General features: G+C 39.5%; 3 protein-coding genes across 4 annotated transcripts in view; all 3 read right to left on the reverse strand.

Annotated features, from left to right (window-relative positions):
* Positions 1-1304: 1304 nt before the first annotated feature.
* On the reverse strand, positions 1305-9207 carry LOC103149151 (uncharacterized). Its single transcript, XM_007568171.2, has 10 exons — positions 8319-9207; positions 8065-8252; positions 6961-7101; positions 6667-6805; positions 6124-6307; positions 5497-5638; positions 4745-4882; positions 3998-4056; positions 2748-2824; positions 1305-2596 (listed from the first exon to the last, which is right to left on the reverse strand). Exons 1-10 carry the CDS (start codon positions 8427-8429, stop codon positions 2528-2530), a joined length of 1248 nt encoding a protein of 415 aa, XP_007568233.2. The 5' UTR covers positions 8430-9207; the 3' UTR covers positions 1305-2527.
* A 239-nt stretch (positions 9208-9446) lies between these two features.
* On the reverse strand, positions 9447-23590 carry LOC103149153 (zinc finger protein 638-like). Its single transcript, XM_016679717.1, has 17 exons — positions 21281-23590; positions 19598-19659; positions 18538-18576; positions 17369-17632; positions 17020-17294; positions 16725-16927; positions 16501-16635; positions 15501-15599; positions 15382-15425; positions 14495-15252; positions 14203-14381; positions 13985-14041; positions 11443-13866; positions 11261-11351; positions 10698-10814; positions 10475-10596; positions 9447-10384 (listed from the first exon to the last, which is right to left on the reverse strand). The coding sequence occupies exons 1-17, from the start codon at positions 22730-22732 to the stop codon at positions 10349-10351; spliced, it is 6357 nt and encodes a 2118-aa protein (XP_016535203.1). The 5' UTR covers positions 22733-23590; the 3' UTR covers positions 9447-10348.
* A 1960-nt stretch (positions 23591-25550) lies between these two features.
* LOC103149152 (serine/arginine repetitive matrix protein 2-like) overlaps positions 25551-27230 on the reverse strand; it is a 31602-nt gene continuing 29922 nt past the window's right edge. For both annotated transcript variants that reach the window (XM_016679709.1, XM_016679710.1), the window contains exons 21-23: positions 26636-26752; positions 26422-26543; positions 25551-26338 (exon numbers count right to left, since the gene is read on the reverse strand). In XM_016679709.1, coding sequence (XP_016535195.1) covers positions 26288-26338; positions 26422-26543; positions 26636-26752 — 290 coding nt within the window. In that variant the 3' untranslated portion in view covers positions 25551-26287. The remainder of the gene's footprint in view (positions 26339-26421; positions 26544-26635; positions 26753-27230) is intronic.

The raw sequence follows: 27230 nt of genomic DNA on the forward strand, positions 1-27230 counted from the left end.
TTTTCTATCGGAGAAATTTTACAACTTTAAAATTACAAACGTTAATAATCATAACAATAATAATCTATTGTTCACAAACATGTGGAAATTTGCCTTTGTTTAAAAACACGATACATAATAAAACAGGGATTTTCAATCCAGCAACAAACACAAATTCATGTCTGAATAACAATTTAGTAACATTATTATATTTGGGATAAATAGAAAAACCGACATTTTGTGTTGGTTTTTAATAATTAGAATAATAATATTACACATTTAGTGATCATGTTTCAGAAAATGTTACATTTATGTATAGAAACAGATTAAACTAAAACATAAAATATGATAAATACATTTAATTGACCAGGTTATACGTTAAAACACACTTTGAATATTTTACTAACCAAATAAATGCAAACAAACAATGCAAATGTTGTACATTGTTTGAAGAGACAAAACCTGCAACATGAAGGAAAAGTGAGTTAAAAATGAAACTTCAACAAAATTATGTCCGACTCAGCAGCTTTTATTATTCTAGAAGCTTAAATAACAATGTGATCAAATTTTATATAAACAGCTGAGCACATTGAAAATAAAGGAACAATTTATCCAATCGGACCATTTTTAAAAATAAACCTCTAATTTTATCTTTCATTCATCGTTTTCATTAAGACTGATTAAGTTTGGTAGCTTTTTTGATTTCATACAAAACTCTCACATAAAACTTCCAGGTAGCAGAGTGAGAGGAAAGATTTGCTGATTGAAATGACAGATTTCACCCGTCGACCCCCAGCGGGGTGTCCAGAGCTCTGTGAAAGCATCATCACAGCTTTTACATCAGGTCTGCATGTCAGAGGAGTCAAATGTTTCAAGCAAATTTAGTTTGGTTGCCGTCATTTATTTACACAACTCTGTGAAGTGTTGACACTCATGTAAGTTTTAACACACGATGTCACGATGAAGCCTCGTTCTCTGAAAACCTGCAAATTCCTCCATCAGTTAACTGTCGCTTGTTTGCTTCCATTAAATTAATTTTAAATGTGTATTTTTTTTTTTTTCATTTTAAGGACCAAAAAAACAATTATTCATGTAAGAAACAAAAAATTAAAATCAGGCGATTTTCCAAAATCAGTTTCTTTCAATAAAAAACTTCAAAAACTTGAACATAAACTGCAGGTGTGTGTCTGTTTCTGGTGAATTTTTGGTTAAAACATGTTTGTTTTTCATTCAGTGGGTAGAAAATCCAGAAATTTTACTCAAGAGCAGAAATACTTCATAATAAAATTATTAAAGTAAAAGTAAAAAGTACAGCGTAGTAAAAATACTCCTAAAAGTAAATATTTTCAAAGAAGTTACTCAAGTAAATGTTATTTATGGATGGGAATTATGAACCACCAGATAAGGTCAAACTCCAGGCCTCAGCTTCCTTAAGGTTCGCTCTATATGATCATTTGTTTTTATTAAGCAAATTTTGGCTGTGTGAACCAGACAGACTTTCTATGGAAATCACCCTCACAGCTGCTGATTTCCATGTTAGAGCTGAACTCTGTTGTCTCGAGTTTCCACAAGAAACATGGCAGGCGGCATGAAGGACGGCGTCGCTTGATCCCCTGTAATCTGTTCAAACAGATTGGGGCGTTTTCACACCCGATCGTCCCGTGGACTCAGTTGGATTTGAGACCAAAGTTGCAACATTTGATGCATTTCCAGTTGGTGTGCAGGGCTGGGTGAACAACATGCCACCCAAACGGAGGCGTCAGCTCTCAGCTGCTGCAGGATTTCCTCCTGCCATGCTGCGTTTGAGTCACCAGCAAACCGTGTGTCATGATCCACACGTGTTTGTGTTTTCTTTCTGGCCATTTCCAGGTTTAACATGCCACAGTCTGCCAACTCTCTGTTGTTTATAATTGTCACCAGGGTCTTTTCGTGTTAGTCCACCGACTCCTTGTGCTGAATTTCTCATGCTGCGTTCACACCGCAGGCGACCCACATCTGACTTTCAGGTCAGGCTGAACGGTGCGATTCCAATGTTTTCATCCAAATAAAATCAGATTGGTGCCACTTCAATATGCAGGTCATGCCACACGTCATCCGACGTTTACCTCATTCAAGTTTCAGTGTTTCACTTTAACAAAAAATATTTGTTAAAGTGAAACACTTTAGCTTGAGCATGTTTCGACAGTTTGTTAGGAAACAGATCATCTGTGAAGAGTCTTTAAATTAAATGACATTAATCGTCTGAAACTATGAGTAACACTAAAACACTTTATTTCATATAGAAGAAAGTTATAAAAACACAAATAATTATAAAAACAAATAAGTTGTTCATCAACCCGTCCATCCATTCATGGTCTGCACCAGATTATTTTTAAATGCTCAGGAAGGAGATTTGATCCTTCTCCAGCGGATAACAGACAGATTTCAACTTCTTTCTGTTGAATCACAAAAAATATTTGTGATTATTAACGTAACAAAAAGCGAAAGATCCCAATTTCAGGAAACGCATCAGTGAGCAGAAGTACAAAGAGTGAGTCCCAAATTTAAATCAACCCGTCCTGTGGAGGCGAACGTTCATGCCTGTGTGCAGCCCTCGTCTGGTCAGTTCATCCTTAATCTGGTGAAAAATAAACAAATGCAAATAGTTTCATCAGTTCCACATAAAGAGAATGATCAGTGTTTGTCCTCAGACACGAGAAACAAAACCAAACTAAAAATCTGGTCTTTAGTTGGCAGGTGAAAGCAGCAGGACCTACAGAGTCACTGACCTGTTTGACCAGAGCATCGTAATCGTTCTCCAGTGATAATGAAGTTGAGATCCGTCCTCTCAGAGCCACAACGTAATCTGGAGACACAGAAGTTTGAGTCGCTGTGATTAGAGGAGCCGAGTTTGACAGAGGGAAGGCTGGGTTGGTTTAATGTGGTTATTACGATGAGAGTGGAGACGATCCTGAACTTAAATGTTGAACTGACCTCCACAACTTGAATTATTACATTTTGAGCTTGAAATTTCATGGTTTACAGTAGAGACTCAGATTTTTCAGAGAAACTCCAAATAATGAGCAAAAAATCTGCCATGTCAGGGATTTTTTTCATAGAGCATAAAATGCAACTTGGGTTTGTAAAAGTGCAATGCTGCTTGACTTTCTGTTGACTGGTGTTCAACAGAAGCGCCATTCGTTTAAACTGACTCTACGCTGGACGCTAGACCAGGAAGACTGTAGATGCTAGTGTCCTGCTGTAGCGCCAAGATTTTTCCAATGTGTATATTAATATATGGTAAAGTATATTTGATGGTTAAACTATAAAAATAGGCAGTTATAAGGAGTCACAAGTCTCAATTCGTCTCTTCGGACGCAGTTCTGGTCTCTAAATGTTGTGAATACTGGAGGTTCGCTGTGATAAATAAAGAATGGGCCCATTTGTGTCGCGAATCAAGTAAACTAACTTTAAATTCCTGTTAAATTAGCAGAAAATCCAACTATTGGCATATTCTTTTGTACCACAAATTTGCAATTTAAAAATATGCAGCTTTGGTGTCTAGCTGCTATGCTACTTGACTCGCTATTGACTAGCGTTCAAATCAGCCAATCAGCAACAACCTTCCTTGTTGCTGATTGGCTGAATCCCATTAGTGAACATCAGGAAGGCTGTGCATGTCGGCTTCTGCAGCAGAGCTGAAGCCGTTTCCATTGAGTGCATTAATGCATCTTCAGGTAAATTCAGTGATCTACTAAAATAGGCATCTTTAGGTGTTGTGTCATCTGGGTGTCGGGTTGTATGGTTGTTATTTTTGCAGTAGTTATTTTTGGGTGGTTGCAGTCGGTGTGGTAATGAAGCTGGTGCAGCTGTGGTTGAAGTCAGTGCAGCTTGGTGGCCGATGGGGACTGATTGGTTGGTTATAGTTGATATCATTTGAGTCTTTTGTGGGTTTTTTAGACAACATGGATACAATTCCAGCTGATCAGATTTGGAAATAACCAACAAAATATTCAAAACAAAACCAAAATTAACTTACAGTTTCCAACGGTGACAGCAACACATCGGAGTTCAGAGTGGTAGGTATTATAGTTGTAACTGTGGAAATAAACCAATACAGAAGATTAAATCACATGTTCAGATTTTGCCTCAACAGGTCCTAAAAGAGACGAACCATGAATTTGTTTCTGACCATTTCCAAGATGTGGTTATGAAAAGAGTACATTAAAACACACTGTCCAGACGTGGCTATTTCTGATCATTTTAAATATTAGTATTTTTGAACCAAAGCATTTAGCACCAGTCAAAGCTGGTAAGATTAAACAAAGCATAAAAATAAGACCACAAAGCAAAGCACACAGAAACAAATTAAGAATTTAATTCAAAACACAATAAAATGATGCAGTTAAAAAGATAAAATCAATCAGTGAAGAAAAGTGGTGTTAGGTTCTGGACTCTACAGGACTCAGTCTTATAATGTCTTATAATCATTAACCTGTTCATCCACAATTCAGTCTTTAAGTATGCTGCCATCAGACTGATGCTTCTCAAAGCAACAGTTTGCTTAGTTTAAATAGTTTTTCCAGGTTTAAAATGTTAATTTATTCATTGTTTCTGAAATGGAGTCTCTTATTTGTCTTAACTGAGAAATACCTCTAAAAATTTAGCTTAAATTCACATGAATCTGGTTGGTGATCACTTAACTGTTGCTGTTTAAACATGTTCAGATTTTTTCTGTCCATTTTGAAGTTGTGCGACGTCCATCCAACATTAAAGCAGCACTAACCTCGTCTCGACAACAAAGCAGATGGGGTGGCTCTGTCCACTTTCTGCTGCGGTTGGTGTCCAGCTCAGGGTGAAGCTTCCTGATCCGGATGAACTCTTAGATACATTGTGAGGCCCGCTGAACAGCAGTCCAGTAACGCTTTAACAGGAAACAGATACTCCCGTCATCATGCAAATATCAGTCGCACGTGAAAATGGCTTGCAAACAGCTGCGCAATTATACAATCATGCATCTTTGAAAAGCAGAAGTGGAGCCTTCTGCACAACCAGCAAGAATGCAGCAAGAGGTTTATGGATGGTGAGTCAACAATAAAACATTTGTCTTTTCCAGCAGCCATTGTACAGCACATACAGCAGTAAAACCAGCTTACAACAAAAGCTTGAGCTCCGCTTGGGTTGCTAGGTGACAGGTAGTGCCTGCTGATTCATGATGTTACATTCCTGAGGTTTTTGAAATGGCTCATTTTCCAGATACCAAAAAAAAACAAACTTATTGCCAAAAAACAGCTAATTGGGTTTTTTTAAGTGCTTGATCTGTTTTCAGAAGCAGTTGAGACTCAAAAACGAGCAAAATGTGTGTTAAAATGTGTTTGAAAAAAAGCATCAAATAAATGTATTTTCTGTTCCCATGTTTATATCTTGTGTTTTTATTGTTTATGTTTGTCAGGAATTTGCCATTCAAATTTGCTGAAGTTATGCATCTCTGCAGCAAAGGTCAAAATGTGAAACCTGGGATATGGTTCCCTCACTTACGTGGAATGAGTTGCTTCTGCTCTGATGTTGATTTCCAGCACCTTATTGACTTGGATGAATTTCTGAGCTCTGTTGTCTGGGGTGGGAGGCAGAAATCTGGCCACATAGGAACCTTCTGCACAGGACGGCACCTCAGGAATCACTGAGGAGTTTTAGCAGGAAACATGAAGTCAATTAGTGCAGCAGATAAAATAATACTTTAAAATAATCTTTCAAATGGTGATAAAAGCACCAAATTTTCCATTGATACTCATTAGATCCCAGAGGGCCATCATTTTCAAGATGGCTGCCACATAGGGTATATAATTGTTACATTTTGTTATAAATATGCACAGACTGGCCCAATATAGAGGATTCTGGAATCAAACTACATATTTTTGACCATTTGAAAACCAAATCTGGGACTCTAAAGTCTCTCAGCATTTATGAGGTTCAACAGTTTGACTCCAATTTTTCTGAATATCTTGGTGCAGAATGAAAATTCATGCTATTTTTGTGTTTATTTAGACAAACATCTGCAATGCACAGAGAGAATTTAGGTAATTAAAGATCAGAAATTGACCTTTTTAAAATCAACGAAGGCCTTTCGTGGCTGTAGAAGAAGATGATCTAAATGTGGGGTTGTACCTTTCAAGGCAAACTGTAAAGGTATCTTGCTGATGGCGTCGCTGGTAGTTTTCACTTCCTGTGAGCCGCCGGTTTCAGTCAGAGTGATGGTCTGCCTGGGAAAATCTTCTACCACCAGCTGGACTGCGTAACGCAGCTCAGAACTGGTGTTGCTTACAGAGGAGCTGAATGTCAGAGAACACGACTGCAAAAAGACAGAAAAGAGACCAAAATATTCAAAATGACAGAAAGTTAAATACTGGATTTGATTTACATCCACACTTATAAATTACTTATGCTGATTATTTCTAGATTCAAATCTGACTGCAGAAGCAGAACTGAAATAAAACTAGAGATGGTAGAAGTAGATTTAGCACAATTAATGACAACCTAACAATATACAGCTATGCTAAATATAATATTTAGATGAGAAAACCAGGTTTAATGACAGCAGTAAAACATTTCAGCGACTGCATAAATTAGAAATTGACAAACATATTTTGTGACTTTCTTGATCAATGAAATCAAGACAAATGATAAATTACACAAACATTTCCTACTTACTGAGGACACATTGAGGACCGGCGGGGGGTCACAGGGGTTGCACTCTGAATCTGTTGCGTTTCCATATCTGCATTTAACCTCGTCTCCGTCAGGGTCAAAGGCCAACAAGTTAATGGTTCTTGGGCAGTTTACAGGAACTCTGAAGGAACATAACGGAGGATTACAGCCATAGTTGAACGATGGTCAGAGGGTATGAAGAGTCGCATTTAACTAAATTCAATAAAACGTTGAAGTTTGCAATTTGAAGTCGACTTAATTAAAACATGGCAAAGATGCTAATGCTAACAGAAGTACCTTAAAGCAGGGAGGATGGTGGTCTGTGGTGATGTGTTGGGTTTGCCGATGTCGGACCGGTTCCTCAGTTCAACAGCAGCCACAGCTCTCCAGTTTACAATCCTGTTTAAAATGTTGTTTATCCACGCTCCGCCATCCAATCTGCAGTGGGAGTTTACGTAGAAGTACTCAAACTTTACAAATGATTTGATGTAATGTATGTTTCCACATTCGTGAGGCCCAACAAGGAAAGGTGTATTTGTATTTCCAGGAGCTGCTAAACCAGAGACATAAAGTTACTTTCGCCGGTTCACTTTTAATTGATGCGCGTTGGAGATGTGGCTGCGCTCTCGTGGGTCCGGTCCAGTGAAACGGTGTGCGTACCCTGCGATAATATCCTGCAGGCACTCCTGGAGTACTCTGTACTACAAATGTGTGTAAATTAATTAATGGATAAAAAAAGTTCAGCAGCCTGATGGCTGAAGAGTAGAAACTGTCCCTCAGCCTGGTGGTTTTGCTCTGGATGCTCCTCAGCCTCCTGCCTGAGGGGAGCAGCTGGAACAGCCTGTGCAGGACAGGTGGAGTCGTTCATGGTGAGGAGCCTCCTCCTGCATCGTGCTGCGTAGAGGTCCGAGGTGGAGGAAAGGCTGGAACCCACAGTCCTCTAAGCAGCAGTGCAGCTACCGTGCCACAAGGTGAGCCAGGTGCAGAGAATGTTCTCCACCACATAGAGATAGAAGCTCCATATTTGTATTGTATTTAATCAAGTCTAGAGAACCACAAAGTGCTTCACACTACATTCAGTCAGCCATTCATGTAAACATTCAGTCTGATGGTGGGAAGCCAGTGAAGTGATAGCTGACAAACTCCTACCACCTCTGCCCTTTAGGTATTTCAGCTTCCCAGGTTGTATTTTATTTAGAATATTTTAGAAAAGCTCTATGTTGTATTTCTTCAAATTATTTGGACTTGCGTCCCTTAGAACAGGTGAATCCACGATATACAGTGTATATCATGACATTTAAAGTCTAAAATGCAAGTTATACAGGTAAGTTCAACACTAAGCCAGTCAACTGTCATTTTAAATGGTCAGACTACATTTGGTGAGTCATTAAATGGACTCACTTAGTCTGAAATCCAGTGTTGTTGGGAAGCTGATGAGTTATGACTCCTTCTGTCTGACACCATTCACCGCTGACTTCCTCCACTTTGGTTAATGGAAGCATCCGAGTCCAAGACCCACAGTTGCCTTCGCAGTTCCAGGTGACACTCTGTGAGCACTCAACAAAATTCTGCTTGTAGCGAAGGATCACCTGTGAATTACAAAGACGTTAAGCAGCATTAAAGGCAGCCGTAAGTTACAAACAGAGCCCACTTACTGATACAGATCCGTTAGTTTGAGTTTCTCCTGGGTAGTAAGTCATCATAGTGCCAAGAAAATGTGAAGCTTGTGAACCGCTGACCAGCAGTGACAGCACCAAGAGAAACATGGTGGCAGAGTGAGCGTCTCTACACGAACATTGAGAAACAAACTAGTCCGGCGAATTTAGAAATCCAGTGAGCATTTACATAGTGATCCAGGAAGCTGCTATCCACGAGGAAATGTTCCACAAGGGATTGTTGTTGAAAAATTCAAAGTGGAGAAAATTTGGTGAACACGGAAGGGGAATCAACAGACTTCCTGGCAAACCTGTAATGAATGAATCTCATGTAGTTTGATATGGTCAGGTTGGACGGGTTTCACGGCAGCCATTTTTAGGTCTTTCATGGGAAGTTTTCTTGAATAATTATAATCTGCATTTGCCTAAAGTTGTACAACGCTCTGCACAAAACAGTCAACAAGTTACTTCCACAGAAAAACATCCCTGCAGAACAAACATCCCATCTTTATGCTTTACAGCAGAAGCTTAATGAAGCTTAAAGAGCTTTGTGTAATATTAACAAACCCAATATTAGACTTTTCCACTAGACTTCCTCCACAGTCGTTACAGTGACGAGCTGGTTCAGCAGTTTTCACTTTGTTTTTAATAATCAGCCGGCACTTAAATGTCATTATATGACAATAACTACTTCAATGTGCTTTCATAAAAACTGATAAAAACAAAAGAATTATCAAGAGACGAAACTTAAGCATGAACAAAGAGTGAAGAATACAAAACTATCTCAGGATCAAAACAGGTGTCATTTATCAGGCAGGTTTTCATGAGTCATTACAAAAATTCATGTGAAAACATGAATGAGACGTAACTTTCTCAAAATAAACACGATTAAACCAGTCATTCATTGTCAAATATTAAAATTGCTTAAGTTCAGTACTGTTGTTCAGGCATTCAACACATCATTCACAAAACTCCAAACTACATTTTTCTTAGTTTTGAAGTTTTTATTTTCAGGTTAAGTTAAGAAACAATAAACTTCTCCATAAATTTACAGATGACATTTCTGGAATGAACAGAGTTTAAATACAGAACCTGTGAAGAAAATAAAGAAATGAAGGAGATTTTTTTAAAAGGATGGAAAGAACAAGGAAAGGATTTTGGAAAAGCAGGAGAGTTCAGACACAACTAGCTAGCAGAAGCTACAAGCTACAACTAGCAAGTAGCGATTAGCGTCTAGCATCTATAATAGTTTATAGTTTGAAGCTACTAGCTAGATGCAACTATCAGCTACTAAATAGTGGTAGACAGTAGCTTCTACTAGCTACTAGCTTATAGTTCCAACTAGTAGCTAGTTGGTACGGGCATCAAATAAGCACTAGATTCAAACAACCTACTAGTTACTACTAGCTAGTAGTTTCTGTACCAATTAGTGCAGAAGCCAGGAAACAAGAAAAGACAGTAAGGAGGAGATGTGGACGACACAGAAGGAGAAAGGAATGAAGGACAGAAAATAGGATGCATAGAAGAAAGAGAAAAACAAGAAAGATGACAATGGAAGGAAGAAAAGACAGAAATTAGGGTACAGGGAGGGAAAGGAAGGAAAAAATAAACAAACAGCAGAACCAAAAACAAGAGAGGAAGGAAGGTCACAAAAAAACAAAGAAATAAGGGAGTAAGGCAAGAAGAAAGAAGGACATCACATTTACAAAAAAGGGATAAAAAATGTTCATTATCCAAAGACTTTTCCACATTTTCCCAGAACGGAAAGGAACTACGTTTGTTTCTTCTTTTTTTCCCACTTAAACTTTAGAATACGTCTGTCAGTGTTGGCATCTAAAACTAAAGAAAGCATAAAAAAATCTAAAAGAAAAAAGATTTAAAAAATGTTCTCAACTGACTGGTAGCATCATGGTGAACGATGAACACATGAAATGGGTGAAAGTCTCTGGTTTCTCTTCTTATAGAAAAATTAAGTGCAGTTGTGAAATGATCAGTCGGAAGAAAGATTCGTGGACACTTGGAGTCGCCGTTCATGAAGTTTTCCGTTTTAGCTTCTGGTAATGTTTCTGAGAGAGAAGAAAACAGAAAATGGGAAACTAAGAATGAGCCAATAATTAGTTTTATAGGTGTTTTTTTTTTTATGTGATTGTGCGTACCTGCAGGTTGTCGTAATGTTTCTGGCTGCTACAGTGGATTTTCTTGGCGGTGCTTTCATTCAAATAAAAAATGGAGCACAAGTTACAGAAAAATCCAGACTTGGGGACCACGAATTCCTCACCTGGAAACAAACAGGGGGGAAAAACATGACTATGAATTTCAATCGAATGAATTTCAATCTCTCTTTCTTTTATTGTTTCTCTAAATGTGTGAGTTTGTCACCCAGAGGATTGCTGGGGTTAAATGGCGGCAGCTGGAAGTCCACAGGAACACCTGGAGACTGAGAACGGGATCGCTTCGCTTCGGGTTTGGTGAGATCTTTCTCCTGTTTATCAACAACTGAAGAAGAACGAAAACATCTTACAACTTTTCCTCGTTCGCTAAGAATTCAAATTAACTACTTTGCAAATAAATCTGTGCTAAAGTCCTTCCATTTCTTGAGTTTTCTGATTTTAGACATAATGAATAAACACCACAGCTAGAATATCCAAATCACAGTTAAACTTAACCGTTCTACAACCTTGTGGCTGAAAAAATCCATGAAGCCATTAATTCACTTTACTCAAATATTTTTTTTCCAACTAGTTTGGTTCAAGTTTTGTCTCAAGCGAACATTAATCCAAATTTTAATGAACATGTCGTAAATTCTGGCTTGGATTCTAAAAATTATCGTCACAGCTGAGAAAAGAAGCCAATGATCCCCACTGATGATTTCTGAATACCAACATCCAGTGTGGGCTAACGGCCTGCAGAGCCATCATTGCTTCATAACTACATAAACAAACCTGTGTTGTCGTCATGTTTACGTTTAGAAGACTTTGAAGTTTGTACGTTTTCCTCCTTTTCTTCTTTCTTGTCATCTGAAGTCGACAAATTCTAAAATGAAACATTAACGGAGTTAAAAACGATCATCTGAGCTGTTTAGTTTTATTTTGTTTACTGAATCAAAACTTTAATATGTTTGCACCTTTAGACGGCCCACTGATTGGTCCCGAGTTCCCTGCTTTTCCCGTCGATCCTCGTCTGCCTCTTTAGGAGCAACAACCTCCTGAGTTTCTTCCTCTGCGATCTCTCTGTTGTAAGTCGCAGCAGCCGACGCGTCTTTCCCTCCTCTCTCAGGTAGATTCACTGACTCATCAGTAGCTCCTTCCATCGACTCTTTCCTCTTCTCTTCTTTCCTAAGGTCTATTTTCGACGTACTCCTCTGTTTCTCTGCAGGTTGATCCTCTCTAGCGGCCCCTGCTTCATCATCCTCCTCTCCAATAGGTCGCCGTGGATCTTTTATCTGTGAGGAAACTGTATCGTCATTTGCAGCCATTTCAATTTTTGTCTGACTTTCTTTCTGCAGGCTGGATTCTACCGTCATGTTTTTTTCTTGATCTTCTTCTAGAGAATCTACAATCTGATAAACAGGCTCTTCTTTTTCTTCCTCAGTTTGTTTTATACTAGTTTTACTGTCTTTATTTGGTCTTCCCCTTCTTGGTTTCTGTGTAGTTGGTTGGTCATACTCAACATGGTCCAGTTCCTGATGAGTAGCGTCCGCCTCCCCAGGGTCACTCGTCTTTGTTGGTGCACTTTCCTTTAGAGGAACATCTTTTTTTGGAGTTTTCCGTTTTTCCTTAGAATCTCTGACTGGTGTGCATCTTCTTCTTGTGGGGGTATTGTCTTCCTTCGTCTTAGTATTTTCTTCAGCTTTCTTTGCTGTGTTTTCTCTTCTTCTAGTCGATCTCGTCACCACTGGTTTTTCACTGGGACTTTCCTCTTCCACAGAGTCTAAAACTGTGAACACTTCCTCTTCTTTGCTGTCAGATTTCTTAGTTTCTTCTACAGGAGGTGATGTCTTCTCATCTTTTCTGTTTCCTCTGGGTGTTCGTCTCCTACTACAACTCCCTGTGGTTGAGGGCTCTTGAAGTGAATCGTCTTCAATGGAGTCCACAACTTCATAGACCATTTCCTCGAAATCCTCAAGACTCTGTTCTTTTTCTATCTTGCTGTCCTTTCTTCGTACTGCAGGCTTTGTTTTGTCCTGTTGCTTTGGTAATTTTTCTTTTTCACCTTTAGATGTCTTGCTTTTTGACTCACCTTGTCCAGTTGGTTTGGGATCTCCAGAGACGATTTTACTGTCTTTCGTTGCTCGTTCTGATTCCGTCTCAGTTTTGTCGGGTTGATCGTCCAATGAATCTATGACCTTGTAAGTCTCTTCATCTGTGGGTTCACCCTCTGCTTTAGACAAAAAGTCAGTGGGAACTACCAGTTTCTGGTCTTTCAAAGTGTCTTTGCTGCCATTGTGGTCTTTGTTAGAGGTCTGACCAACCTCTTTGGAGGTTTCACAGACTCTCTCTGATAAAAGGATGTCATCTTTTTGTTTTACACCACTGATATTTGGAGTCTGGTTGGTTTCTTCACTCATCACTTGGTTTTTATCAGATGATCCGACAGAACTCTGGGCTTCTTTAGCCTCATCATTTTCAGAAACCTGCATCCTTGTGGGAACTTCTTCTCCATTATCAGCTGTGGCAGCCTGATCTTTAAGTGCACCGTCCTGCAGCTTGGTGGACTCATCTACTTCCATTTCCTGGCATTCATCTGATGGGCCGTTGTCATCATCAGCTCCCTGATGAGTGAGATGGTCCTGCTCAGGTCCAGATATTTGGATTTCAGTTCTTCTGTCTTGATTGTCATCCTTGTTTTTCTGTTCATCAGATTTTTCATTAATTGAATTAAGAACTTGTTTATTCTCATTGCCCATCGTCTCCTGTGTGCCATTTTTCTTATCCTTTGCTTGGGTTTTCTTCCTCTCGTTGATGGATTCATTCTTTTTTGCGGAACAGCTCTCTGCTGACACATGGTGGTCAGACCTTGCCACTGCACCCTGTGTAGGTTTTGCATCCTTTTTATGCACCGACTGAGTTTTTACAGATGATTTAGTGGCAGCTGCTGGTGAACGGACACTTCCACCTGCGGATGAGGGTTTTGATGACCGAACGGGAGGCTTACTCTGGTTTGACTGAGATTTCTGACCAGAGGAAGGTGGAGTTTTCCCAAACTTTGAAAGTGAGGAGGAACTTTTAGTTCCCCTGGCAGACGTAGTTTTGGTTTCAGATTTCTTGGACTCATGGAGGCTTTTTTGCTTGTTTGCTGATGACGAAGTGGATCGAGAGGATGAGTTGCCTTTTGAAGACTTGGATGAGGAAGAGGCCGACTTTGTTGACGTCTTTCTGGAAGCTGAGCTCTGCTTGTCTTTTGTCTCTCTGGATGTTGGCTTAGGTGAGAAAGAGTGATCTTCTACAACCATGTCTTCAACGTCTTCATTAATTTCATCAACTGTTACAAAATCTCCAGAGTAAAAGTCAAGCTCATCAAATTCTCCTAAAGAATGTATAGTTTTGTCCTGGGTGGAGATAAAATGGCAGACTTTAAAACTATTTATGTCAATTTTGTAACCAAAATGCAAGTAAGATATTGTTCTCATGTACAAAACAGACTAAAAAGGGGAGAAAAGTAATTACATTTACTTTTGTGTGTGGTGGGTTTTTCTGTTTTGCATCCTCAGGAGTCGTCTTGCTCTGCAAAACAAAAATAAAACAGTTTAATAATTTTCCCTGATTAAAAAGCAACTTAACTGAGTTTAACAGTTGAGCTCTGAGTAAAAGTATTTATGAACCACCTTCAACACTTGATCGAGAATCGAGACTTATTTAGAAAGTCTAAATAAAGCCACCATTACCTCTTTGTTCCTGTTTTCAGTTGTGGCTCTTTCAGTCAGTCTGTTCTTGTTCATTGCTGCTGTTAAAGTCTTGAAGCTGTTATCATCCACATGGGGAAGTTCAGCAGCATTTTTACCCGGATCACTGACAGATGTTATGGTGGAGGATTCAGCAGAAGCTTTTGCAGATGTTTGAGAAACTGAAGAACAAAAAAAACACATAAGATTTTCAAGGACCTGACTGAGCCCGATTCACACAGAATATCACAACACACCAAAGCAATTCTTTTTTGTTTTTTTAGTAGAAACTAACCTTGCTGTGTATCTGTCTTCCTTAGAGACCATTTCTGCTTTTCCTCAGCTTCAGTTTTGGTTTTCCGATCTTCCACAGAAGTTGCAGTACTTTTCTGCTTCTCTGATGAGGCTTTCACAGATTTCTCTTCAGATTTCACAGGTTTTTCTTTAAATTTAGCTTCAGATCTCATAGGTTTCTCTTCAGCCTTTGCAGATTTCTCTTCAGCCTTTGCAGATTTCTCTTCAGCCTTTGCAGATTTCTCTTCAGACTTTGCAGATTTCTCTTCAGACTTTGCAGATTTCTCTTCAGNCTTTGCAGATTTCTCTTCAGACTTTGCAGATCTCTTTTCAGCTTTGACGGTGGTTTTTGGTTTAGAAGTTGATGTTTTTCCTGCTACGGTTTTGTTAGGCTGCTTTCTGACCTGTGATGCCTTATTTGGTGCAGATTTTACACCGTCTCTCACAAGTTTTGAGTTTGTCACCGGTTTTTTAGCCTTATCAGCAGGGGGTCTCTTTCCTGCAATCTTGGATTTTGGGACCACTGAAGCCTGATTTTTCCCTCCAACCGTCTTCCCAGTGCTTTTCGCCTTCATACTGAATTTGCTGACAGTTTTAGAGACCTTCTTTGTTGCGATGCCTTTTGCTTTGGAAACCAAGACTTTTGCTTTTGAGACAAATTTGCCTGCTGTGGTGTTTTTAGTCTCAGACGATGCAAGCTTTTTAACTTTCACAGTGACGTGGGATTTGGTAGTTTCAGAACTGGAGACACCAGATTTTCTGTGAAGAAAGTCAATAAGGAGAGGAATAGAAATGAAGCACCTTGGCAAACTGTTTTAGTTCAAATTTATTCTCATAATCTCCGTTTTTTTAAGCATTTCAAACTGGGTATCCTGAGGCATAACTTACTTCTGTGGAGCTGTCTTCTGCAGAGACTTCTTCAAAGTGGTGCCCTATAAATAAACAATATGTTGTAAGTGAGCAGTTGACGGTGTAACATTAGTTTAGGTCCAGACAAAGTGAAGTACCAGTGGTCTGTCAACAGAGATGGGCAATCCCTTCACGTTGCATCTCGTCAAGCACTGCAGTTTTTTTGCATCCTCTGCTTTCTCAAAAATCACACGCGCCTAGAGGAGAAAACAACTAAACAAAATGTACAGCCACAGCAAGGTGCATGGATGTTCTGGAGTGGCCCAGTCAAAGCCCAGACCTCACAGGTAGAGAATGAGCTTGAGCATCACTCCGTAGTGGAACTACAACCAAAAAGGCATCTAAATAAATATTGACTTGAGGGGAATGAATCTGTCATTTTAGGTTACCGTATTTTCCGCACTATAAGGCACACCGGATTATAAGGCGCATAGAATAGACGCTGCAGTAGAGGCTGGAGTTACGTTATGCATCCACTAGATGGAGCTGCACTAAAGTGAATATCAACAAAACAGTCCGACTCAAGGAGAGCCTTCCGCGACTGGGCCGGGCATGGCCGGACAATGGTCACCCTTCTCGGTTCGCACACAGCATGTTCGTGGAGAACGCGGTGCTAAATGACCTGCAGACGACCTGATTCTAGACGTCGGTAGGTAGATAGGTCAGTCAGACTTTATTAATAGATTACAAACCAGCGTTCTGACAACTATCCCAGCATGCACCGCGCGCTTCTTCTTCTAGGGGCGAAAATGAAGCCGGCGGCTGCTTAACGTAATTGCTAGACCTGTTGTGGCTCAATATTGGTCCATATATAAGGCGCACTGGATTATAAGGCGCACTGTCAGCTTTTGAGGAAATTGAAGGTTTTTAGGTGCGCCTTATAGTGCGGAAAATACGGTAAATATTTTTGTCATTTTGTAAAAATATGTTTTCACTTTAAGAAGGGATTTCTATAAGTTGTTTTTTGTCAAACATACTTATTTTGTTGATCCCAATTGATTTTTCAAAGCAAAATAAATAAAAACCATACTTTTTATAGGCAGAGTATAACAAAATATGCAGATATACAGTATATAAAGGAGGAAAGGAAATACCTACCTTCTTTGTTAATCTGTACATAACTAGCGATTTTACTTTTCCAAATTTCTCCAAGGATTCGACCATGTCGGTGTGCGAAAGAGAAGTAAAAACACCAGAGAAATTCACCATGCAGGGAGTCATGGATCTACCAGGCTGACCCAGGAGAAGATAAACAAATAAAATAAATTAATAAACTGCTTAACAGATAAAAATAGCAGCCATATTGGCTAAATGAAACCAACCGCAGGCTTTGTTGAAGAGCTTGTCCCGCTCTTTGGGCGGCTGGACGTGGCCTTGGATGATTTATGGGAAGAAGTCGTCTTCTCCGTCTTTGAGGACGACGAGGCAGCGGAGGATTTTAAATTCACCAGCTCAGCCAGTAAAACGGGAGCCAGAGTTTTAACCATGGCCTCCAGGTCAGACTGTTTGGACAAAGTCTGAACAGCTGGAAAACAAAAAGGCATTTTGTCAACTAAAAGTTAAAGAGTTTACCAACTTCTTTAAATGCTAAAGATTAAAACTCTTTGATATTCAAACCTTTTTTTCCCAGGATTCTTTTAGCCAGCCTGTCGGCACTTCTGGACCTCCTATGCCCTGACACTGATCTCTCTCCTGATGACCGCCTTTCATGGCTTCTCCTCGGTGACGAGCGTTTCTCGTAGCTTCTTCTTGGAGACGATCGGCGCTCGTAGCTTCTCCTCGGCGACGACCGCTTGGCTTCCCTCCTCTTGGGAGAGGACAGTCTGTCGTAACTTCTTGAACGTGAGCGGTAGCGTGACAAAGTTTGGCGATCATAAGAATCAGAGCGGGGCCTAAAAGGAGGAATTAAAACAGTTTAATACCATAAAATTCTCTTTGCATTTTGAAAAGAAGTTTTTTTCCACACCTGTGAGTGTGTTTGGAGGCATGCGGCGACCGTGATCTGCTACTCCGTCCCCCTCTTCTACTTTCAGAGCCATGATGGTGGAGCGGACTCTGAGATCTTGCAGGACTAAATCTTTTGTCCCGTTTTTCCTTTCTGTCCTCTGACCCACGTCGGCGGTGAGGAGCGGGCAAACGCGATACGTTCTTTTGAAACGATGTCTGTCGGCGGTTCTGCAAATTATGGCCACGAGTTGCGTGTTTAGGATGGGAATCTAAAGCCGAAGCACTAAAAAGAAAAAAAAAGATTAAAGTGCAGTTAAAGCAAAACCTTGGAAACAGCACGATAAGACGACATAAAAATAAACCTACCACATTGAACTCTTTGCAAAAGTGCAAAGAGTTACGCATCAGACAGCGTCAGCTGCGGCAGTAAAGTTGTAAAAGATTACATCTTTCTTTAGGATAATATTGACCTCTTAAGATCAAAGTGTTGTGGTCCAAACTTTGGTCTTTTGACATCCGAAAACAATTTATCTTCAAACATATTTAGTTCTTTGTCCTGACAGATCTATGGTGAATTTCGTCCACAGTGAGTCTTCTGGACAAACACTTACCTGATGATACAATGATTTCAATAATTCATGTCCACAAATGTCAACAAAGTATAAAATAAGTAAAATCTACCTTGATCACGAACATGAAGACTCACTCTGGATAAAACAGATTTGTTTGATCTGTTATGATAAATTTTACTATGTTTGTTATGTTTTCAGATGTTTTGACTAAATTAATGTTAAGATGTCATAATGAAAGGTATGACAGCTTCCTTTGGTTGGGGTGTTTCATGTAAAAGAGGTTTTTTTGTTTGATTGGTATACTTTGTTTATTATACTTTTGTTGAATTATTTTTAATTTTGACATTAAATGTATACACACCATAGTTTTGATTGTTGAAAAACTAAGTGTGTTTTTATGCCACAAATAAAGTTCTTTTGTTTTAAAATTATGGTCTCAGTTTGGTCCGTCGTGCCATCGGATAAAAGGTCTTTCCAATCCAAGCTAACAGTCGATCTCTTTCCCTTCACTTCCCCTCCAACAACACAAACAGCAACATGCAAATATACACCAATATTAATTCACCATGCATCCCTAATAACCATGAATGCAGTCCAGTTGAAAGGCCAGAGTTACCTCAAGAAATCTGGAGTCCTCCCATCCCACTCAGGGTATCTGTGGAAAATTAAACATACCAATTCAAATAAAAACTTCTGGGATTTGTTTGTGGACAATAACAGGGAAAAAAACAACCCTGCAGAAGAACAATGGATGTGATCCAACATATAACATCACGCTTCCGATCGAGTCGTTTTTAAAATGGACCATAAGAGATGAAACACGACTGGCTGGAGTTTGCACACCAATCCAGGAGCGATATGCATTGCACAACAATGCATTTTCCTTGACACCGATTGGCTGTTGGCCTTACAAGTGGATTTTCTGCAGTGCCAAGATGGCTTCCTCTATATTATATAGGGTATTTTTGGGGATTGATTTGGCAGTTATAATCTATTTTAGAGGAGATCTCAAGCATTTGCAGATTTTTATCTATTCACAGGTGGCTGTGGTCCCTAACCGAAACGAATACCAGGAGTCCACTGCTCTTGTTCTTGGTGTCTGTTTTGAACTTGTATCCGACCAAATATCCGACTTATATCAGACCACAATGAATTATTTATCTAAGAAGTTAGGTTTTCCCAAATTTAGTGTTTTACCACCTTGTAGGCAGATATAGTAAAACAGAGACTGTACTGGCTGCTGAAAGTCATGATCTGCCTGTATTATTTGATCTGGTCTGAGAGTAGAGCTTGAACATCTCCAGGATAGAGAATGCTAGTCAAACCATTTTTTTAAAAATTCAAAGACTCACGTTTATGACAGACAATAACTTTTTAGACAATGTCATCATCATTGGATGGCCTTCTAAAATATGTCAGAACCACACTGACATATTTTAGAAACCAAATTATTGACTTGAAAGAGTAAAGAAACATGTTAACATCTGGCTAGCACTTCAACAAACATCAATAATAAGACATGAGTTATGTTAACTCGGACATAGCCTGAAAGACAAAATATCATCCAAACATTATAGTAGGGTTCTTGACCCAGCTGATCCTATCTTACAACACCCAAAAGTTCATTGTGGAGATTGTCAAGCAAGACAAAAAGAAATTAAAAAGATCAGACTAACCTGTCCCTTAGTAGTGTGGTGTTCCCAAGATGAAGACCAGTATTCTGGTGGGAGAGCCAGTCCTAATCACAACAAACAAATGTTTTAAACACCATACTTGTTAGCATATCGTAAAGCAGCGTTTCTCAATACCGCGCATCAGGGATCACTGCCCTGAATATTTTAGATGTGCCACCGGATTTGAGTGATTGCATGACCTCCTCTGCATGTCATCACCCACCTGTTCAAGTCAGGTGTGTGGCACAAGGGAAATACCTAAAACATGCAGCTCAATGGTCCTTGACGACCAGAAATGAGAAGTACTGCCCTAAAGTAAGTCGGTGAAACCTTTAAAAAGAAATGTTCACACATCTCTGGAATCTCAAACGTTTCGCTTAATGTCAAAACATTAAGCAACAAATGAACTAAACAGCTGTTTGCAATAAAAGAAAAAGAAATGCTAGCAAAATTCTGAAGGACCCATAACCTACAAAACCTAAACATAATCATATTACATTTGATCTTGAACACAACAATTTACAAATCTTGGTTAAAATAATGTCTTCAACATTTTCCCAAAGTCAGCAAAAGCTTGATAAACTCCTTAAGGGGTTTGGGCAACTCCGGTGTCCATCTTTGGTCTTCATCAGAATTTGAGGTTCCTGAAGGGTCATCTGGAAGGTGGTCCGCATCATGTCAGGACAAAAACATTCCAAGAGGGGAAATTATAGCTGAAGAAAGAGATGGCTCTGGGCCAGAAGGGGCGGGGGAAGCATTCCATCCATCGTCCATAGCCATTGGCCCTGGAATGGCGGCGAGTGCTTCTCTCCAACAGACACTGGGCGAAAGGCTTGCAAACCGCATGTCGATCACAGGGCAACACAGAGATACACTGGAAAAACATTCATAGACACACTCATAACTAAGGGCAATTTAGAGAGACCAATTAACATTAGCAACTTTTTGGACCGTGGGAAACCTGGAGAGAACACACACATGCACAAGGAAAAGATGCTAAGTCCATGCAGAAAGACCCGAGGCCGGGATTTAAACACAGGGCTTTCTTGCTGCAAGGCTCAGCAATATTTATATTTCAAAAATACAAACTTTAAATGAAACAAAAAGTTTTGTTTTAAAAATATGTCCTCTTCACTCCGACATCAGGAGTTATAAATGGTTCCAACGAAAATGTATCCTCTTACCTCCTTCGGCAATAAACTCAAACATCTGGTCAAGTCCCAATGATCTGTCGGCTATTCCAGATTGTTTTTGTTCATGTCTATAAAGCCGCTCGTTTCCATTTTCGTCAGCTGAATCACAGCTTGGTTCCACATCCTTTCATATGCAGTTTCGAAACAATCATGGCTAATCCAGTAATATCCATGATATCCTAAATAAATCTCTATAGGTCCAATTAAAAAGGGATTTTCTGATGAGTGTCAGTTCATCAAATTACTTCAAAATCACAAAGTTCAACAACTTTGAATTACAGAATAGTTCAGAACCATCAAAGGTAGAAACATTTTGGTACACAACCCTAAGTTTTGAATGCATTATTGTTAGAAGTCTAGGTTAAACAATAATCTACGCCTTTCCTTAAAATAAGCTTCTCATTATGTCAAACAAAAAATCATCACGAATATGTCCAACACACACCAACCATATCCTACTTGCTATGGGAGAAATCTGCAACCATCCACTCACCTTCAAATTGGTACATTGTTTAATACAAAGAGAACAGGTATGAGGAAATAGTCTTGGTGTTGCTGCAGAGCAGTCTTCCATAAGGGCTAGCGGCGGCAGATGCTTTGGCGGCCCAGCACAAGTCATGGCATTCATCTTGCTTGGCCCTGGATTAGGTGGAGCAGGATGCATGTGTTGTAGAAATGGTGGTGGCTTCGTCACAGGCTGTGGAGGTCCCTGGTGCCTCTGTAGCTGTTGCTTCAGTCCACCCTTGGTTTTATTCTTCATCTCCAAATCAGGAGCTTTTGAGGCTTGCCTTGTAGATTTGCGCTGATTGTCATCATGACTCTGGACATTGCTGCCAATAAGCACGAGTCCAGGGCGCCCAGGATGAACTCCGCGAATCAAATTCGAGGGTGGTTTGGACAGCTGGGTTTCAGAGGCTGCCTGGTGAGCTGGTCCTGGGTTCTTGGATGGAACTTCAGGCATGAGTTGTCTTAAATCTGTGTCCTTGTTCAGTTGACCAAAAGAGGACAACTCTGATTTTGAGGAATGTCCATAGTCAATCACTTTGCTTTGTTTGACAACCGTCAAAGTTACTTGATCTGGATCCAACACTGGCCCTCTGGAGGTAATCAACTCGTCCATTTCACCCATACTCCTCATGGGTTGAGCTTCATCGTAGGATGTTGAGTGAACTGAAGTTGGCGCTCTCGTCTCCTTCTCCAGTCGGATTTGCCGTAAGATGAAAGGCAGGTTGTCGGGGGTGATCTGGTGTTCGGGGTATGACGTTAGGCGGTGCAGGTCTTCCCTCAGAAGACCAAACTGCTGGAGGATGTCCGTGGCCGATTCTGAAGTGTATGTGGAGTGAATGGACTCCCAAGGAGGCACAGATTTGTCAGACATACAAGTGTCATAATTACCCAAACTAACAAAGGACTGATTCCCACCTTCACCACTGCCTAGGAAGGTGGGTGGAGCAGAAGGATACATTTTTGACGACTCTTCCACTGAGGCCCAGTTCAAGGAGGTGCTGTCTCTCTCGACAGTGAAGGGTATGTTCACTTGAGCAGCAGGAGGTGGCAAATATGACTGCATCCCAGTGTTTGTGGATGGAAACGTGTTTCTTTCAACATTGGTAAATTGGGTGTTTTGGCTTGCAGAATTTTGCATAGCCTCCTCCCTGGCTCTGCTGATGTTCAAGTCCAAACGTTGGTCTATGTCCTTGTCTACTGGTACCGTACTTCTCTCAGGTCTGTAGTTTATTGGCAAACTCAGAAGGGACGGGATAGGTCCTCCAGATGGTCCACAGTTGATTGCAGTAGACCCAGAAGAGCCGGAATTGGAACCAGCGCCAGGGTGAGGTGGTGGCCTCCGAGGGTTCATCTCCATTTGTCCACCTGGGTGTACATATGCTCCTTGGGGCCGCATCCTCTTACCAGGGATAAAAGGATTATACATGGGATGAGACATGGTGTCAGCAGTCTTCAGAAGGGTCTTCAGAAGGTTCAGGAGACCGATGCCCACAGCAGTCGGCGAAGGTGGTTTTGTGGCTAAGTTTGGAGCAGGTGCGTTGGGAGTTTGTCGTTCAGGTCACAGGACAGCCGCAGACCAGGACGACATTGTTCATAGATCTAGCTGACCCAACTGGAAAGATGGAGCCTGCCCTCTGGGCAGTGGCAAGCTCCCGGGAAGCCCGCCAACATGGGGGGCTTCTTCGGTGCCCAGGAGCACAACACGGGCTGCAATTCTACAAAAGCAAAGAAAAGCTGAAAAGTTTAAAGGAACAGAGAATGGGGTTAGAGACTGGGGCTAGACTTTAGCTTGGTGGATGAATGAAATCCAACAATTGGAAGTTCCCTGCCCATTAGCCAACTCTTCTGTTAGCTAGGCAGATATCTTAAGATTCAGGTGTTCATAAGTGAGAAAGAATAGAAAGCTAATGTTATTTAAAGCTATTTAAGAATGAATAGAGGAAACACTGTCACTGGAATTAATACATCCCTAGAATTTGTTTGTTTTGATTTTGTTGTATTTGCTTAAGCAACTAAAAAAAAGTCTGTTAGCCACAGGTTTTTCATTTTAGATGGCTGTATCTGTTGGAGCCTTCTGGTTTAATACAATGACCATAACTTTTATGATACAATCAGTTTTAAGAGAATAAAATTATATATTTGTCTTGACAAATCCTAAAACTCAAATGATCTGTAACAGAGCTTACTGGCTGGTAATAAGTCTAATAAAGACCTGGAGCCTAGAGTACAAAGGTTGCATTTTAAAATATGTTAATCTCAACAAACACCTGGATAAAACATTTGCTTCTCCGGCACATTTTTGAATTAATGTGAAGTAAAACAATGTGTACCATATATATTTCTGTCTGATTTTCAATATTTTGCCATTTATTTCAGACAATAGAAAGTGGAAAAAAAGACAAATATGTCAAAATTTTGCCCTTACTGAACAGTATTTTTATTCTTTATTTTGTTTTCATAATTTATCTTTGAATGAGCCTATTTGTTGTTATTGCCTGAGACGTTTCTGCTGTTGGGCAGAATAAAATATATTTTTATTCTATTCTAAATGTTTGTCTGGGCTTAAACACACATGTACCTGATTTAAAAGAGTTTCCAACAACCCGACTTTCCTGTGCGAGGACATTGTTTTTATCGTGCAAGCGAAAAAAAATCATAAGTAGAGACCATATTTATATCTATTTGTATGTTTAAAAAGGGGCTTGTCATTCCTCAGTGTGTAATTATTAGCATGTGATCTGAATGTACACAGGAATGATTTTGTGGGTGATGCTGGAAAAGAAGTATCTTTGTATTGGCTCCTGTAGATTATACACCATACATAGTGAATGTGACTGGGATCAGTATACAAAAACTAAACAAATTACATCAAAAGCAAACATTTAAGAGTTTCCCAGTTTAAGAATTCATAAATACTGATTTCTTGGTGGTTGCTACATGTTTTTTATATAAAATATAACGATAGTTTATATAAAGTAGAAGCAGGGGGAGAAGAGAGACGAGTTAGTAAGGTTACAGTCTGTATTAACTATATAATCTCCCAGTCCTTTGTGGTCTTTCTGGTCAGGGGTCAGTCAGGACAGCCAGTGTTGTGGTCAGCGAGATGATTCTTGGGGTGGAAAACAGAAAAACCCGGTATAAACTCTTACACAGCTCCATCCAAACAGTCTTCATGACAGTAGGGAGTTGCTACAGAGCTGCACGGCAAACGGGGGGAAAAGAAACCGAGGTATAATGGGGCTTTGCTAGCCCCATTTGACCTGGAAAACCGTATCTGCAGCATAAACAATTCTCACGCAAACAGTGAAATCACAGAATATAGTAAAACATGTGTTAAATAAATATCGAGACGCACCCTTAAATATGTCATATCGCAATAACATCTCATTATTTTTCATTCTGCTCCGTTAGTAGTCGATGAATGTTACAAATTCATCATTTTACATGAAGCAACGTTGATGCTAATATTTCCCTCGGCTACAGGGGAACACAACACAAACGGTCAAAATGAAACCCGAAACAACGACTTCTTATCATTCGGTATTTTTTACATTCACTTCAGTTACATACCACTCAGCAAAAGTGTGTTAAAAGTCCACTTATCACGAACTCAAACAGCTCCACGGGTCGATTAAAGACTTATTTTTAGCCTCCATTCACGTCTTTCGTTCTTTCGCATCAGTAAACGGATATGACCTTTAAGTGTTTCCGGTTTGAGAAACTTCAGTTTAAAAGCACGAAAGCGAAGAACCATTGAAGGGGTCCGCACCATTTTCACGACGGCGTATGCCGGAAAACCACCTTAAAATTCATGAGACATTTTAGCCCCAAGTACTAACTAAATCTTTAGAACTTTACATGACTTATACATATAAGCTGTAGAAAAATTGTCATTTAGTGCCTTAGGACAAAAAGCATTTCTAAACCTAATAAAAAAAAAGGTACTCGATGCAATTCTTCCAATAAAAAAAAACTGAAATTTGCATTTGTTTTGAAACTAAGCTTAAAAATGGCATTTTTAAGCTTAGTTTTTAAGCATTTAAAAGCAATATTTGATTTAGAAACGAAATTCAGATCAAATTCTTCCAATCAGATGTTGCTGTTTAAGTTTTAATTAAGGCCTTTGTGGTGAGGAACAGGAGTTCAATTTTAATATGAACAAGAAAAAATGTTCAGGTTAAAAAGTAGCAAAAAAAAAGAAGTAAAACATAAAGAAAGATGACTCATATGTGTGGTACATATACCAAAAAACCCAGTGATGTTTTCATTCATTTTTAATCATCTCAGTCATCAGAAGTCACAACAGAAAGGGATTCAAAATGACTCAGTCTTTACTCTTTCACACACAGACTAAAATTAACTTTCAAATCAGATAATTACACTTTATGAATTTCTTTACATGTGACAATACGTTTTCACTGTATTTTTTTAAATAAATGTACAGAAATGAAACAACACATTGGACCCTTGTTTAAAGAGAAAAGTCACAACATTAACAAAAGCTGAGTCTCAACTACAAAACTAAATGCAGAACAGCAGCTTCCATTAGTCAGGAACCGTTAAATAAAACTGAACTCAACTTTGCATCAAACTGATGCACTATGCTGTGACACTGAGTGACAAATGAATGTGGAAAAGTTGATGGTAACGTAACCTTTTGATTTGTAGAATAAATCTATCATTTGAACAGTCCACACTAGTAAACAGCATTTCATTTGCTGCCTGTTTTTCTTAATACTTATTGAGTCGGTAGTAACTTTTAGTTGTTTACCTTCCTAATTAAGTTAGCAGCAAACTACTCCAAAATACGTATATTTGCCACTTTTAGCTGGGGAATATATAACTTATGTATAAAGAAGGCACAAAAAACTGACGAAATACTGAAAGGTTTAAGAAAAATAAAGAAAAAAAAGTTACAGCTCAGTCCATCATGGTGCTGGAAAGCTGTGGTGGTTCCTCATGTTCCAGGAAAACAATCTGCAGTTTAAGCTGATCAGTCCGAGGGCGAGCCTTGGACATTTTGTTGAAGTCTCTGGTAATAGTTCTGAGAAAGAGGAACGGAAGACAATCAAAGACCAAGACAGATAAAGGTTTTGTGTTCTGAACTCTGAGCATGTCTGTGCGTACCTTCAGGTTGTCGTAGTGCTCCTGGCTGCTGCAGTGGACTTCCTTGGCCGTATCCTCGTTTAAGTAAAAAACAGAACACAAACTGCAGAAAAACCCAGACGTGGGATTCACAAATTCCTTACCTGGGCGGGGAAATGGAGAAAACAGGAAATGATTCCCTTCCATTTTGCATCTATTTCCCTTGTTTTGTTTTTGTAATGTGTGCGTTTCTCACCCAGAGGGTTTCTGGGATTAAACGGTGGCAGCTGCAGGTTTGCAGAGACACTCGGAGACTGAGAGCGAGATCGTTTTGCTTCGGGTCCAGTCAAATCCCGCTTCCGTTTATCCACAGCTAGAAGAGCAAAGATCATGAATACAGGGTGAAGTCTTCTCCAGTTTCTTACCTCAGATTTAAAATTTAAGCAGTAAAACCTGTTTTACAATTTGTGAACAGCTGAAACTGAACATCAACTGGTTTAGGGTAGAATATAAAAAAATATATTTGCTGGTAATATGACATGCAGGCCGTAACTACACATCCATATTGGCTTTTCTGCAGACCTGCTTAAGCTGCTCACAATTGTTTTTTAAAGTTTCCTACTGTAAATACATGCAATTTTGATTAATCGCAATTAATTGCATTTTAATCAAAAAACATATAGAATTGACACAATAAGCAATATTTTCAATGCAATTCTGCTAAATTATTAAATAAATACACATATGAGCTCATTAATAAAGGCATTTGGAATCTATTATTAGATAATAGATTACATTTGTAAGTGCTTCGTACAACAGAACTTTGTACTATTATAAATATTCAGTTTTCA

The sequence above is a fragment of the Poecilia formosa genome, unplaced genomic scaffold, assembly GCF_000485575.1.
Source record: "Poecilia formosa unplaced genomic scaffold, Poecilia_formosa-5.1.2 Scaffold218, whole genome shotgun sequence".
NCBI classification, from domain to species: Eukaryota; Metazoa; Chordata; class Actinopteri; order Cyprinodontiformes; family Poeciliidae; genus Poecilia; species Poecilia formosa.